The sequence below is a fragment of the Choloepus didactylus genome, chromosome 5, assembly GCF_015220235.1.
Source record: "Choloepus didactylus isolate mChoDid1 chromosome 5, mChoDid1.pri, whole genome shotgun sequence".
In the NCBI taxonomy this organism is placed as follows: Eukaryota; Metazoa; Chordata; class Mammalia; order Pilosa; family Megalonychidae; genus Choloepus; species Choloepus didactylus.
The window spans coordinates 72,173,984-72,190,793 of record NC_051311.1 but is presented as its reverse complement, the minus strand read 5'-3'; the positions used below and the strand labels follow the sequence as shown (position 1 = coordinate 72,190,793).

The window sequence follows — 16,810 nt, the reverse complement described above, 5'->3', positions numbered from 1 at the left end:
TTGTCTGAAATTTGGGCAAGTGGTACCCTTGTCTTTGCAGCACATACACAAATTGTTCTGGCCTATTAATTCAGTTATTGCTGTCCATTTTACCAGGATTCTTCTCTTTCTTTCAGTTTGCATAGGGTGGGAGAGTATAAACACAGTCTGCTCTAGGTATCTACAATGATAGCACTTTAAAGAGTGGGAGAAGGGTAAACTGGATCTGACTGAGTACATAGCCTTTAATGCTATTTCCCTGATGCTAGGTTCTCTTTCTAGGTCCTTCTGGTGTTACTGATTCTATTATGTCAATAACAACTAGGTGATTTTGCCTTATGTGGGGGGAATTTTCCATTTTATTGACTACTTAAGTTCTCCTAATTTAATTTAGGAAGCTACTGTCCTAGTTTATAGAGCTGCTGTCACAAATACCACAAATGGCTTTCAGCTTAACAAAAGGAAGTGGGTTCACGGTTTTGAGGCTGGATGAACTCCAAAATCAAGATACCTGCAAGGGGAGATGGAAGAAGATGATGGCATAGAGAGGAGTGGAAGCTAATCAGTCCCCCTGGAACAACTAATAAACAACCAGGAACAACTAGTAAATAATCTGGAATAACTGCGGGGGGGGGACAAATGTGACCATCCACTCATCATACACCAACATGAGTTGGAAGGAATGCCCAAGATCGCAGCATAAAATCTGTAGGTAAAATCTGCAGATCCAAGCCAGGAGCCCCCTCCCCCCAGGGCCCAAACTGCACAGCCTCATGGTGCTAGAGAGCAGCTCTCTCCCAGCAAGTGAATATAGCTCAGCTGAGCTCCAACTGGGGTTTTAATTAACAAACCTGGACTTCTCAATACAAGATATGAATTCCCAACAAGCAGACAGAAGCTTTTGGTGATGACTGATGTTGGAGAGCCAGAGGGTGGCCGCAGACTGGCCCTGAAGGGGGCTTTCTGTCCCTTTTTCGGCTCAGTAAAGAAAGTCTCGGCCATTTTCAGTTCCCAGCATTCTGACCCAGACAAGGTGGAGATAGCATAGGCAGAAAGTTTTCATATGCTAATGAACTCTCCCTAGGGCGAGTATCTTCCCTAAGAGGAAAGAGGTGGGGCCCAGCTCTACTACCCACCTTCCATTCAGAACCAGACCCCAGAGCCTGGGGGAAAACAGCTATGGGCCACACCTCCTTACACCAGTCCGGAGTTACAGGCTGATAGGTGCCACCTGCTGGGCAGAAAAGCACAGTGACCTGAGGCCTCACAGGGTATACCAATTTTCTAAGACACACCCTCAGGGAAACCAGATACTGAATAATTCTTCCTTCTGGGACCAGAGCCCATTTTGTTCTGGGAAAACCTGATTGGAGTAACCAAGGAAACCAGATGCCTAGACAACAGAAAACTACAACTTACACTAAGAAAAACAAAGTATGGCCCAGTCAAAGGAACAAACTTACACTTCAACTGAGATACAGGAATTTAAACAACTAATACCAAATCAATTCAAAAAGTTTAGGGAAGATATGGCAAAAGAGATGAAGCATATAATGAAAACACTGGGCATACATAAGGTAGAAACTGAAAGTTCAAAAAAACAGGTGGCAGAATCTATGGAAATGAAAGGCACAACACAAGAGATGAAAGACACAATGGAAACATACAACAGTAGATCTCAAGAGGCAAGAAAATACTCAGGAACTGGAGAACAAGGCACCTGAAAGCCTACACACGAAAGAACAGACAGAGAAAAAGAATGGAAAAATATGAGCAACGTCTCAGGGAATTGAATTACAACATGAAATGCATGACTACACATGTCATGGGTGTCCATGAAGAAGAAGAGAAGGGAAAAGAGGCAAAAGCAATAATAGAGGAAATAATCAATGAAAATTTCCCACCTCTTATGAAAGACATAAAATTATGGATCCAAGAAGCACAGTGTACACCAAACAGAATAGATCTGAATAGGCCTATGCCAAGACACTTAATAATCAGATTATCAAACATCAAAGGTAAAGAGAGAATCCTGAAAGCAGCAGGAGAGAAATGATCTATTACATACAAAGGAAGTTTGATAAGACTATGAGCAGATTTCTCAATAGAAACCATGGAGGCAAGAAGGAAGTGGGGTGATATATTTAAGATACTGAAAGAGAAAAACCACCAACCAAGAATCCTATATCCAGCAAAACTGTCCTTCAAATATGAAGGAGAGCTTAAAATATTCTCTGACAAACAGACAATGACAGAGTTTGTGAGCAAGATACGTGCTCTAGAGGAAACGCAAAGGAAACACTGCAGACAGAAAGGAAAAGACAGGAGTGAGAGGCTTGGAAAACAATTTTGGGAGATGGTAGCACAGCAATGTAACTAAACTGAACAAAGATAACTGTGAGCATGGTTGAAAGAGGAAGGTTAGGACCATGTGGGACACCAGAATGAAACACAAAAGGTAAAGACTGGGACTGTATAACTCAGTGAAACCTAGAGTACTCAATGATTGTAAATAAAAAGTACAAATATGTTTTTACATGAGGTAGAACAAATGAATGTCAACATTGCAAGGTGTTAAAATAGGGTGGGATTGAGGCGAGAATAAAATCAATGCAAACTAGAGATGATAGTTAACAAAAACATTGTATTATGCTTCCTTTAATATAACAAAGGCAATATACCAAAGATAAATGAGTATTTGGAAGGGGGCATAGGGGAAGGGTATGGGACTCCTGACATTGGTAATGTCATCTGACTCTTTATTCTACTTTGGTTTAATGCTATCTTTTCTTTTGTTGCTTTCTGGCTGTTTTAGCGAAGGTGTGGCATAATCAATAGGGTAGGCCTTAATCCCTGTTACTGGAGATCTTATAAAGAGAACAATCAGAAAGCTAGAAGTCAGAGAAAGTCACACAAGAAGACATTTTCTCTCTCTCTCTCTCTCTCTTTTTCTCTTTTCTTTTTGTTTTGCCTCTCTGCCCTCTTTGACGCTTCCTCCTTCTTTGTAGAAGAAATGGAGACATCCTTATATAGATAGTGGCGATGGTGCTGAATACATAAATACATGACTATACAGGGAACCAATGATTGTTTACTTAGGATGGAATATATGGTGTGTGAACAAAACCATCTTAAAAAAATGGGTTGATGAAGAAAGTTTGAGGGCTCTTTATTGAGTGAAATAAGACAGACACATAAGGATAAGTATTGCAGGGTCCACTGATATGAACTAATTACAATATGTAAACTCATGGACATGAAATATAAGTTACCAGGATATAGAACGAGGCTAAAGAATGGGGAGCGGTTGCTTATTATGAGCAGAATGTTCAACTAGGGTGAACTTAAACATTTGGAAATGGTCAGAGGTGATGGTAGCACATTGTGAGAATAACTAACAGTGCTGAAAGTTGTGTGAAGGTGGTAGAAAGGGTAAGCGCAGAGTCACGTATGTCACCAGAAGGAAAGTTGGAGGTTAAAAGATGGGAATGTATAAAATAGTGAATCTTGTGGTGGACTATGTCTGTGATTAACTGTACAAATATTAGAAATCTCTCTCATGAACTAGAACAAATGTATGACACTATAACTAGAAGTTAATAATAGAGGGGCATATAAGAAAAAAAATTTTACCTATTGCAAACTATATACTACAGTTAGTAGTATTTAACATTCTTTCATCAACAGTAACAAATGTGCTATACCAAAACTATGAATCAATAATGGAGGAGGGGGTTGGTTAGGAGTATAGGAGGATTTGAGTTTCCTTGTTTTGTCTTTATTTCTTTTCTGGAATAATGAAAATGTTCTAAAAATTGAAAAAAAAATTAATTGTGGTGATGGATGCACAGCTGTATGATGGTACCGTGGGCAATTGATTGTACACTTCAAATCTTTGGATAATTGTAGGGTATGTGAACAATCTCAATAAAAAAAATAAGTAAGAAAAAAAAAAGATATCCGCAAGGTCTGCTTTCTCCTGGAGCCTGTGGCATTCAGGTGCCGGCGTGTGCAGTCCTTGGGGTTCCTTGGATTGTGTCTCTGCCTTCTGTCACATGGCGATCTTTCTTTCCTTGTGTCTGCTCTTCCAGTTTCTGCTGACTTTGGACCTCTTCTTGTGTGACTTTCTCTGACTTCTAGCTTTCTGATTGTTCTCTTTATAAGATCTCCAGTAATAGGGATTAAGGCCTACCCTATTGATTATGCCACACATTCGCTAAAAATAAAATCTTCAAGAGGTCCTGTTAACAATGGGTTCACACCCACATGGGTGCAGGTTGAGATTAAGAACATGTCTTTTGTTGGAGCACAAAATTTGATTTGTGTTAATTTTAAAAACCTCTTTTATGGGGTTTTGAATACTTTTGCAATGTTCTCTCCCATTTCCTATAGTCCTCCTTAGGGATTCTGAATTGAAAACCTCATAGTTGAAAGCCCTTCTTTTCTTACTTTTATCCTTGAACTTGCTCACTTCTGAGAAATAGGGGCATCTCTTAAGTTCTCAGTGTACCACACTTCAATTCCCAGTGCAAAAGAATGTAAATGACTTAGACTTCTACGTCTTTGCAGACTTTCAAAATGGAGTATTTAGGAATATTGCTAGTACAGAATCAGAAGAGTGGAGTGAAGCCCCTGCTTTTTTCATGCAGGACCTGGACTGAAGTTTATCTTTGCTGTAATAGTTTATCTATTATTGGGGAAAAGAAAGTTTGCTGAATAAATGAATAGGGTTAACAAGATTGTGAGAGTTGGAGAATATTTAATCCTTGCATTGTTTCAAAGCACTAAAATGCATCACTTTTTTTAAAAGCTACAAATTATTATTGAAGTGATAAAAGTTTAGAGCTGAAGGGGAACTTAGAGATTAATGGCTCTGAAAGTTTTATTTTACAAATGAAGACATTGAAATAAAGAGAGGCAAAGAGATCTGCTTAAGGTTAGGCTTCTGTGAAGTGCCAGGAGTGGAACCACAAGTCTATTTCTGGTTCCCTCTTTTCTCTCCACTGCGGCTCAGTTTTAAAAATCTAGTCAAGACAGCATGCCATAGTGGAATACTACAATACTTTATTAGTCTAAAGTGAATTAATTTGAAAGTAATTAATAATTTTTCAAAAACTAATCCATTTTTCAAATCATTTCACACTGGCCTCTGTTGGTTTTAAAGTTTAACAATATTTGGTATTATTTCTGGAATTTAGTTGATAATAACTAATTAACCAATATTTATGTTCAGAAGAAAAGGAGAAAATTAAGCTCCTTTATATCTTTTCTTCTCTTCATAAATTAAAATATACATTTTTGAATTTATGATAGTATTGATAAATCTTTCTAAGAACACATTTTTTGTTAAAACAGAGTTTTGTGGTAACTAGGTTTTATATTTGGAAGCAATAATGCCCTTCAGTATGAAGTGAAGACTATATCTGAAGTTCTGAAACAGGTTTAGCCCTAAATTACCACTAGATGTCTATGTGAAGGCAAATAAATCACTGAGGATCTTTGGAACTTTAAATTTAGTTGACTTTGAGGTATGTTTAGTACTATTTTTTGCGAAAGCAAAATTTACAACTATCCTGTCACTTGTGCTACTACACTTGCAATAAGGACATAGGTATTTCCTTTTATTCTAGAAAATTATTGTGGCTTTGAAATATATCAAGGTTTTCAAAAGTGTGCCTAAATATTTTGAAGACTTACAAAGACAAGGTTTTTTGTTTTTAATGTTATTAGATAAACTACTCTTTATTCTGTATTTGGATGTTGACCTGCAGAGATTTGGTAGTAGGGTGTGGATGGTGTGGAAAATAGTTCATATCTATACACTCTGGGGTTTTTGCTTTTTTTCTTTGCTCCAGTATTTATGTATGCCTAACCCACTAGACTCTTTTTTTTTCTTTTTTTTTAAATTCCTTTCAGGTAAACATTTTACCAGAAATACAGCATCAGCTTTGCAGAAAGGAAGGATTATGCCAAATAATTAGAAGATTTCCAGGTAATCTTTAGTTTGCTTCCTTTTGCATGAATATGTAATATATATAGGCTTCATTAGCAGATACAATAAATAATGAGTCTCAGATCAGCATATTTAGCTCCTATGTTTATCAATTCTACTATCACAAATCTTCCATAGTCCAGAAGTTTTTGCTAATGTGGGAAGAACTTGATAATAACGAATACAAATGTAACATTGATAGTCTTTCTTTTAGTTTTGTCTTGTATACAAAATGAGTATTCTTTTTACTCTGTTGTGTTTGCCTTTAAAATGATAGCTGCTTTATTTTAAAAGTAATTATTATAGTACTTCTTAGTTATATAAAATTTGGTATTAAGTTATTCTGATGCTAATAGGTTTGTTTCTCCTCTCCTGAAATTCTCTCAGTTAGGCTGTGTGATTAAGATAGGATGCTGAATGAATAAATTCTGTGTTTTGACTGTATTAGAAATTTGGGAGAAATATTACCATTCCTAGTTTCCTCATAGATTCCCCGAATGGAAAAAAAATCAGAAGGTATATAAGTCTTCATAGATGAAATAATAGCCTATTTGAAAAACCATCAGTGAAAGCGTTCCTCAAATTTCTTGTTTAAAAAGCATCACAATATTTAATAGCTTATTCCCCTAAAAAGTGTTTCATTATATAATTAAAATTTAGATCTGTATCACTTTAATTCTGTCTGTTATTAATTTGTGTCCTAGTGGCATCAGAAAAGCAGTGATACATTTTTCATAATTTCCATCTCTCTATTGATACCTTCTTTATGTTCATCTATCATTTTCCTGATTTTTTTTATTTCTTTACTTCTTTGTCCCTATTTCCTTTACCTCCTCTATTTCTTTTGGGATCATTTTTTAAAAGTCTTTGGAATGTCCCTGGCCTGATTCTCCTCATTGATTGTTTCTAATGCTTTAGCCTTTTCCTTCGCCTCTGCCATCACTTCCTCTTTCTTTGTCTGTTTTGTAAACTTAACAACAACAAAAATAACAATAAAAGAAAGAAAAAAGGAAAACACCTTTCCCATTCTTTTCAGATGGACCTGCTTGGTGCTTTTCTTCAGAGATTATATAGACAATGAGTTTAGAAAATAGCTCCAGGCCAAAGTGTAGGGGCCTGCATCATCCTTCCTGCACACATGTCTTGTCTTGGGCATGCACGTCCCACCATTCACACAGATATGACTATCCCCTCTTCCCTAGGAAACAGTTTCCTCACATCCCAGGCACTGCACTGTATGTTCTACAGCCAGTGATCCCTTGCCCCCAGCATCTACTTGACTGCTCTCCCGCAGCGTTCTGTAGGAGAGCTCTGTGAGTCACCTTCCACAAGCAGGGCAAGTTCTGGGACAGTGTGTTCCTCAGGCCACTACCAGACAGACTACAACAGACATACATGCTCCCCGTAGTGTTCAAAGATTACTCTACTCTCTCTGAAACCAGAACCATGGATCTCCACTGGGACTGCAGGCTGGCTGTGCATCAAGCCAGTGGTGAGGGACCACCCAGTGTGCTGCAAGATCCTACTGCTTTAAGTAGGCTTTTACTTGTTTTGGTCATCTCCCTATTACTGCAGTCCATTAACTCTTTGCTGGAGCTTTAAGAAAGATGTTTCTGCCAGGGTTTGCTGGTTGTTCAAAGCTTCTGTCAGGGGACAGAGCTCTGGAACTTCTCACTCCGCTATCTTGATTGGGGCCAATAATGTTTTTGTTAGAAGTAATAAAATAATTTTCCATTAATACAGTTTTAATAAATATGGAAATCATTTAGAGAAGGTAATCTCAAAAAAGTGTTTACATTTTGGGCTGACCCTACATATTTTTAAAGCATGTTTTTCTTTGTTGATATTTATATTTTAATATAGTTGGCTGTTTCTTGTTTTTTGTTTTTAGCATTATAGTTAATAGAATAGAATCATGCAAGTAAAAACCTGTTTATAGTCAGATAATGGGCTATAGCTTTAAAAATATCCCCAAACAGTTCTTATATGTTTATGAACTAGTAATGATGACAGATTATGAATCATTTATTAGGAAGTCTAGATCTCCAAGTAGAATAGTTCTCATTTTTACCTTGCAGAAATGATTACAAACATAAAACATGTACAGTCATTTTCAGTTACTTTTGTCTTATGTAAGTAAAAACTTTTGTCAAATATTTTGTTAAATATCCAAAATAATGTTTTATTTTGTTTCCAGAAAATTAAGAAGTTTTTCCCTGTCTTAGGCATTTTTATTCTTCAGAACAATCTATAAATTTTCGAAATATATAGTCCTTTCCTCACTCTTCGGTCTTAATTTCCTGTTTATCTCTGTGATCAACAACTTAGTTTCAGGGACTATATAGGCTTTTAAGGTAATTATTTCTCCTATCACTTCATGTTTCTCTAGATGAAGATAATTTTCTCAAATGAGTAGCTCCAATGGAATATATGTACAGCATTACACTCTGCCTTAAGCTTTAAAACAGTAGTTTTTGTTGTAGATTGTAGCTATAAACTCAGGATTCAATACTCGGTATTGTGAATACTTAGTATTTTGAATACTGAACACAGATTCAATAGCAACATGTCAGTATCTAAATATCCTAAATATACAGTATTATTTAAAAGGTAAAATAATAAAACTCAAGATAATACTACATAGTATAACCACATAACTCTACCTCTGTCATTTTAAGGTATGTTTCATTTGGAGAGAGGAAAAAAATACAAATTTTGAAGCCCAGGATTTTGGCTCTGCCATCTGTTATCTGTGTGACATATTAGGGAGTTATATATTTATTTATTGTATATATAAAGTGAGAATATTGAGGCCTATTTCATAGATTTTACATGAAGAATAAAGTATATTATATATTATACATAACATAATTCTCAAAATATGGTAACTAGATTTGAAAAATCAAGGAATGTTCCTTGTAATATTTAGTATTTCCTCTCCTTTCATAATGGTTATTACTAAGATTTAATTTTTCTTTCAAAAACCATGAAAGGACTGAGATTCTATCCTACCTCCAAGCTTACAAGTTAGCCTGCCATGGTTTCATAGATGATGGCAGAAGACATGTGACTCCTGGGTCAGAGGCAGATGACTTTACCACTTAAAACAATAGCAGTGGCCAGAGTATCAGCATTTACATCAGTTTCCTGAGGCCCTGTTCACAAAGGATGATATGAAGAGGGCTAGGTGACATCTGCATACAAGTGGTTTTTATTTCAAGAGAGGATCCCCAAGCTTAGGGAGCCTGAATCTTTTATAACAGGCAGTGAGCATGCCTGCCTTTTATCCCAGAGGGAGATATTATCTTTATTTAAGGGACAAAAAACAAGCCTTCCCTTTGCTTCACAGTGAGACAGCATCTCAGTCTTTCAAAGCTATCTGCTATATAAATATCTTTGAAAAGATTGCTCAGAACAAAGGTCATCAGTGTTTCTTTTCACAAGTTGTACAAAAATGACTCATGTATCTCCCAACAGTTTCAGTGGAGAATACCTGACAAGACCTAGTTCTAAAGCTTAATCAGTATGTGATCTTGAGAAAGACTGAAAACCTAGCTGTGCTTCAGTTTTCTTATCTATAAAAAGACAAAGTTTGGCAATAGTCAATAATGCTGAGGTTCTATGATTTCAACTGTGTCATCCCATATAAACAAATTGTCCTGGGCTGTATCTTAAGCACTAGGTGGAGACCAGGATGTCAAGAAGGGAGTGGGACCATACTCATGTGTGGTTGGGGCTCATGCAAATGTGTCAGGATAAGCAGAGCTTTGGCCAGGTGCAGCAGAGCAGTTGAAGGCAGCATATAAGTCTAACAAAGCTTGTTCAATTCCATAGCCAGACAGAGTGTACCTGACATTAGATTTGTGACTCACATTGAAAGGCACAAATCCATGGAATTTTTACAGGCTTATAAAAAGATTTATTTTTATCTTGCTGTTTAAAGCTTTGGCTTTTGGGGGAAAAAAAGTTTATAATTTTTAGTTGGCCCCAAAATGTTGCTAATGTTTTTTGTTACTTTTTATTAAGGTCTGTTTTTTTAAAAGGATTTTCCTTCCCATCTTTGGAATATAAGCACAAAACAAAACATAAGAGAACTATTTTACTTGGTTTGTAAGTTGTTATTTTTGCTCTTTTTTTTTTTTTTTAAATGCAGCATTACCATCCAAGAAGTTCTGGTTAGGAGTGTGCCAAAGTTTTAGTCATAATTCATTCTTTCTGGTAGTTTTATCTTAGTTCTGAGAATGGGCTTTCATACCCACAATTATGCCCCAAGTAGTGTTCGATCATTTTAGGATATCTGTATCATTTTTTTAGTAACTTGTGAGTACCTAAAGAAAGAGGAAAATGATAAATGAAACTTAATACTTTACCAAATGTATGTTTAACTTAATGTACTGAACTATAATATATTATGTATAAACATTGACTAATAATAAAGTTAATCTCACGTGGCACTTATGATTTTTTTTTACCATTATATGTTTAAAAATTCTTATTTATCATACAATATCAGTAATATTGTTAGGGAATCAGCCTAGCTCTAATTTGAGCAATTTTACTTAGGAATAGAATTTTTTGTGTAAGGGATAATCATGTGGGAGACTTAAGGTGAAAGTCTTTGAAGAACCAGAAGCATCAAGGAGCACAAAGAGGAATTTAAACAGGAGAACACTGAAATTCTCAATTTCTAATACCATCTGAGGATTTTTATTGCTTTTATTTTTTTCCCTCCCTTCTACTCTAACTTGGAGAAATGTTTTCCTTCAAATAGGAGTCCAAGAAAGGGGAAGATTTCCAATATTAAAGAAGATTGGGGGAATGTAATGTGTCTACTCTGTACAAGGCAAATTTGGCAAACTTTCAGAAAAGGCCAACATTCACTTACCCTCTGTGCTCTCAGATCCTGACACCCCACTTCTTCCTCCCACATGATAATGTTTATGTGAAAAAATCTGTCCCTAAATAAAACTCTCATCCCTTTAGTATGACTGACTTTAGCTATGTGGTTGCAGAAAGTAAGCTGATGGAACTAATTCATACTAAATTACACCCTTACCCCAGTCATAAGCCTCTTTCAAATATTTGCATTTTTATAAAAGAATCTTGCAAACCCAATGCATTTCTAAGTGGCAGAATTTCTGAAAGTGTGCTCAAATTTCCATTCAGTTCACCAGCAAGCTCTCTACCCGCAAAGTTTACAGAATCCATCCATTTCTCTCCATCTTTACCGCAACCAGCTTAGTCCATATCTCCATCCTCTCATACCCTTCCCACTTCCTTTCTTGCCCCTGAATAATCCCGGTAACTATACTGCAGCCACAGTGATCTTCCCCCCATTTTAATAAATAAAATAAGTTTATTAGGCTTGCTAAGCAATCTGTTGAGGTACTGAAAGAGTGTGATCCAGGTAACCAGCTTACTGATGCTCTGATTTGATCCAGGGATGGTTTTATCTGGAAAAGAAGTCATACAGCCAAATGCCTACAAGGGCCTGGCATATAAGTTATGAATAGGGGCTTGGAGGGGGGTGAGTAAAGATTTGGCTGCCTGGGAATTGTATGCTGTATTTAAAAGGCATTCAGATTCAATTTTTTTAAGAAAAATCCTGTGCAGGTTTAATATGAGATGCTGCAGGCCAAACTGCCTTTTTGGTAGTCTGATTTAGAGGAATGTGTGGCCATCATATCATCCAGGAATACTTTCTTAAAAACTATTTCTCACAACTGAACTTTTGGAGGATGTTGAACCACAGTGAGTTTGAGTTTGAATTTTATCCTCTGATAGGTACCTAGTCTGCAGGTGATCCATCTTGTCAGTTAATTGTGTAACTATATGCTTTAACTTTAGTACAGACTAGAGAAGAAGTAAATAAACTTAGTCCTTTCACCCAAGATCATTGGGATTCCTGAAATATGGGAAGGGGCCTAACTCCATTATGGCTTTTGACTTCCAGAAACCATTTTAGAGCCCATCAAAAGGTCCTACACTGGAGACACCCCACCCAAGTAATCATTTAAAAACAAAATCAAAACTGTGTTTCCCATTTTGCTTTGAATAAAATCCAAATTCCTTGGTTTGGCCTGAAATTCCAGAAGATTTTGCCCCACCTATCTCTGCAACGCATTTTGCACAGCTCCCTCTCATAGCCAGTGTGCTTCAGTCACACTTTCTATATTTCTCTTCCTTAACTGCACACCACACACCCAAGCTTCATTGGGATTTTACATTAGCTTTTCCTTGGGCTTGGACCACTCTGCCCCCAGATCTTTACATGAATGTGTCTTTACGTCAGAGTCTTTGTCATACCACGCTGTTTTATTTCTCTGCATAACACTTATTTCTGTATGATATTTTCCGGTTATTTACTATATTAAAATGTATCATGAGAACATGGGCCTTATCTCTTTTGCTCATCCCAGTACTTAGGACAGAACCTGGCATACAATGGATACACAATAAGTATATTTATTGAATGAACACTTGAAGATATTTTAGGGCAGAAGATCTTACCTGGATGACTTAAATCTTGTTAAATCAGAACCATTTCAACTATGAGTAAGGATGCTTAAAAATAGCCCATGGATAGTACTGCTTTGCCCTGTAACAGGATTGACTGTAGCTTTCCCATCTTAGCTGTTTAACTATTTAGACTGTAGATAGTAAGGAAAAAGGCTCTTGAGCAGGAAAACAAATTTAGAAGCTCGAGAGGCCAGATAACCTGCACTTTTTCAGAATTTTACCTGTCATCTGATAAATGTATACAGATCCATTAACTTAAGCCATTTGGTCCCTAAGAAGAGAAGTGGAGTTGCAGAAACAGGAAGAGTACAAAGCAGTACCTCGTGGCCTCATCCAGTAAACCTCACCTATGTTGCAATGTTGGAAACCTAAAGAAAGTTCCCTCATGTTTCTTGTCCCCGTAATATTCAGTTACCACTCAAGGTTCAGACATAATCCAATGGCCTAGAGAAGTATGGACCTCCTTCTCCCTATACTTCTCTATTGTTCTTCTTAGCACATTTTGCATTTTGTTTATCTCCTGGTCATTCCTGCTTCCATTTTCTTACAAAAATGGAAACCTTGCTAACCCCTGCAGACAACAAAGCTGGCTTTTCTACCAATACCTTAATTTCAATAAGGAAATTATCACTTAGGTTAACTTCTTCTCCACTTGAAGTCTGCCATTATTATTGTCAGTTTTGATGCCCAGATAGATGGACATTTCATCCTCTTAATCTCACAGCTCCTTGATCACATCAAATCCATGACCCTCATTTCTCCTCACCTTCAGCCTCCCAATTCCATAGCCTTGCTCAGTAATTTGCATCAACCATCTTTGAAAGCCTAAATTAATTCACCACTTCATAGTCACAGCCTTTCTGGATTCTTCATTCCCTCAATACCATCACATCTGGAATCTCAAAGGACACTTCTGGTACTCTTAATTCTGTTGTATTCTCTAATTTTGTCAGTCACTTTGGGTCACAATTTCATTTCTATCATGCTTGTACCACTTAGTTTGCCAATTGAAATACTTCCTTACAAGCCCTGCATGATTCTTATTTTTCTTCCATACCAGCCCTTAAGCCGCCAATCATAGAAAAATCCTACAGTCTGACCTTTCTGCTCCTGCACAGCAAACAGTGGAGAAAATCACAAAACTGTGCTGCTCCCTCTTCCTAGGATGTCTGACTTCTTCACCTGCTAAAATGGAAAAATCCTACTACTATTGAACTTGCCAGCTCAATCACCACACCACCAACACAATTAGCCAGTGGCCCCTAAAGCTGTCTCTCAGTTTCCCTCTAAAATGCTTATGAATATACATGCATAAAACAAACACATTAAGAACTAATATGAGAGGAATTTTCATTCATTCTAGGGCTGATAGAACTAAACTGTAGTTCTGAATACCCCGTTTAATTCAGTATAGGTACAGAAGACCCTCTCCTCCACTGTCACAATATATTTCAAAAGAAAAGCCATGTGGGTAGTGAAAGATTATCTCCCTAGTGTTTTAGCCAGCCATCAGTAGGGCTAGATAAGGTTGATACCAAGAAATGGCCACTCAGCCACCAAGTTGGCCAAGAACATATTCCTTTCAACTTGAGCACATTGTTTTTAAAATGGAGAAAAATATAAGGAAGAAAATAAGTAATCACTGGGAATAGTTTGAAAATCTAAACTATTATTTTTTTAGGCATCAACTCAAGGTTCGCTTTCTGTGTAAGTCTATCAGATTTCCTGACATAGATGTACCCTTTCTTTCCTCTGCATTCCTATTGTATCTTGGGACAGCCTGTATTATAGCCTTGTCACATTGTATCTTAGTTGTATTTGTGTGTGTTTGTCTCCCCAGTTGGGGTGAGACTCCTGTAGGGCAAGACCTCAGTTTTTCACTTCTTGAGTTCAAGGTATAATCCCTGGTCTTTGGTAATTGCTCTAATATTTGTTAATGAAGGACTTGAGAGGATGCTTTCAGAGGGGGACAGTTGTGGAAGGGGAACTGCCTATTATCAGTGGGTCTTGGCAATGCTTGGACTCATATATCCATTTATTGATTATGAGCTCAATACTGAGATAGTGCTATGAGACAGAGCAGGAGAAGTAGAAAATACTAGCTCATTCCTTTAAGTAACAATCCATTGCCAGCAAAAAAGATCCGCATCTATGAAAGAAATAGACAACTGTTATTAGATTACACATAAACAAGATAGAAACATATTAACAAGTTACATGACCATAATACCAACTTCTGGGTGGTTACCTTTGCAGCCAAGAGACAGAACACCTTATTCCTATCTAAAAAGACAGGTTTAGCTGTTTCTCACATTGTTGGGTTAGCCCATTCATATGGGATAGAGATGGATATATTATTCTCTTAGGCAGGAGTTTACATCTTGTACCACTTCAAAGTCTTTGAATATTTCTCCAGCATTTCTTCAGAGGAGAAGCTAAGTGCTGATTGCTAGAAGTCTGGAGTAGGACGACATCGGTGAGAGTTGTCTCTCTTTACTTATCTAGTCATATTTAGTATCTCTATAGTTTAGCTCTGTAGGCACTATTCCTCATCTTAATTGGTTCTGCATTCAGAGTGATGGCTAATATGGCATAGCTAATATGTCTTGTTGACTAATTGTGCTTCAGCTTCTTTTCTCTGTGGAAAAATTGAGGGTGTCTGATATATGACCAGTGTTCCAGTTTGCTAATGCTGCCGTTTGCAAAACACCAGAGATGGATTGGCTTTGATAAAAGGGGGTTTATTTGGTTACACAGTTACAGTCTTAAGGCCATAAAGTGTCCAAGGTAACGCATCAGCAATCGGGTACCTTCACTGGAGGATGGCCAATGGTTTCCAGAAAACCTCTGTTAGCTGGGAAGGCACATGGCTGTCGTCTGCTCCAAAGTTCTGGTTTCAAAATGGCTTTCTCCCAGGATGTTCCTCTCTATGCTGCAGCTCCTCAAAAATGCCACTCTTATTTCTCTTGGGGTGTTTGTCCTCTCTTAGCTTACCTGGAACAAAAGTCTGCTTTCAAAGGCCATCTCCAAAATATAAGTTGCAGCTTCTCTCTCAGCTCCTGTGCATACTTCAAAGTGTCCCTCTTGGCTGTAGCAAGCTTGCTCCTTCTGTCTGAGCGTATATAGTGCTCTAGTAAACCAGTCAAGGCCCACGCTGAATGGTGCGGCCACACCTCCATGGAAACCATCCAACCAGAGTTATCACCCACAGTTGGGTGGGGGCACATCTCCATGGAAATAACCCAATCCAAACAAACGTTCCAACCTAATAAACACCAATACCTTCGTAATGAACACCAATCTGTCTGCCCACACAAGACTGCACCAAAGAACATGGCTTTTTCTGGGGGACACAATACATACAAACCAGCACAACCAGAAAACCTAAATCAGGAAGAAAGATCTGTGATCTAAACCACAGTGTTTTTTAAAGTGAATTTTATTTCTTTTTTAAACTCTAAAACTTAAAAAAAAAAAAAAAAAAAAAACCTCACTCAGAAGTCCTTGATAACACAGGAGGACATGAAATTGCTTTGTTTGATAAAGGGTAGGATCCTCCCCTCTTCATCCCCTCCTTTGCCCTTTCTTTTCTTCCTCCTGGTGGCTCTCAGAGGTACTTTCCTGAGACTTCCCTGCCCCTCTCTACATCCCAAGAAGCTCTGGTGAGTTCAATCTGAGAATCACAGCTCTAGATAAGGAAGCCACAAGATAATAGCAGTCAATGGGGTGGAAAATCGTAATTCCCTCTTATTTATCAAGAATGGACGTTATCAGAAACATTCTTCTGTTTCCTTCCTGTATCCTGTTTATGTTTTTGCCACCCATAAGAAGGAAGTTATTAAAAATAGAAACCAAATGAAAAATGATAAAACATGCATTTTCTTCATTCCTTTTACCTTTCTCTTGTATTATACCTTTATAACACTAAGATATATTCATTATGAAAGGAATGAGAAGCTAAAAGAAAGGAAAAAATTTAGTTCAGTGAATTAAATATCCTTTCACACCTTTCCTGTTTATATATAATTTTTACATAGTACAATACCATGCAATTGAAGAGAAAACAAAGTATGGTATATATATCTGTGGAAAACTATGTAGATATTAAAAATGATGTCTATGGATCTGTATTTACTGGCATAGGAAAAATATTCACACCATATTGTTAAGTTAAAAATAAAAGAAACAAAGAAAACCCCAATTTATGTACATATTGATATATAAATTTATATTTATATAATATTTATATAATATATATTTGTATTATATATAAACTCCAATTTATGTACATATATGTACATGTATCTACTCATATATTTT

The 16,810-nt window shown here is 37.0% G+C and overlaps 1 protein-coding gene across 5 annotated transcripts in view; it reads left to right on the top strand.

The window, feature by feature from the left end:
* Positions 1 to 16,810, top strand: part of CPED1 (cadherin like and PC-esterase domain containing 1) — a 299,781-nt gene that overhangs the window by 66,978 nt on the left and 215,993 nt on the right. For all 5 annotated transcript variants that reach the window (XM_037836286.1, XM_037836287.1, XM_037836288.1 and 2 more), the window contains exon 5: positions 5,896 to 5,971. In XM_037836286.1, coding sequence (XP_037692214.1) covers positions 5,896 to 5,971 — 76 coding nt within the window. The remainder of the gene's footprint in view (positions 1 to 5,895; positions 5,972 to 16,810) is intronic.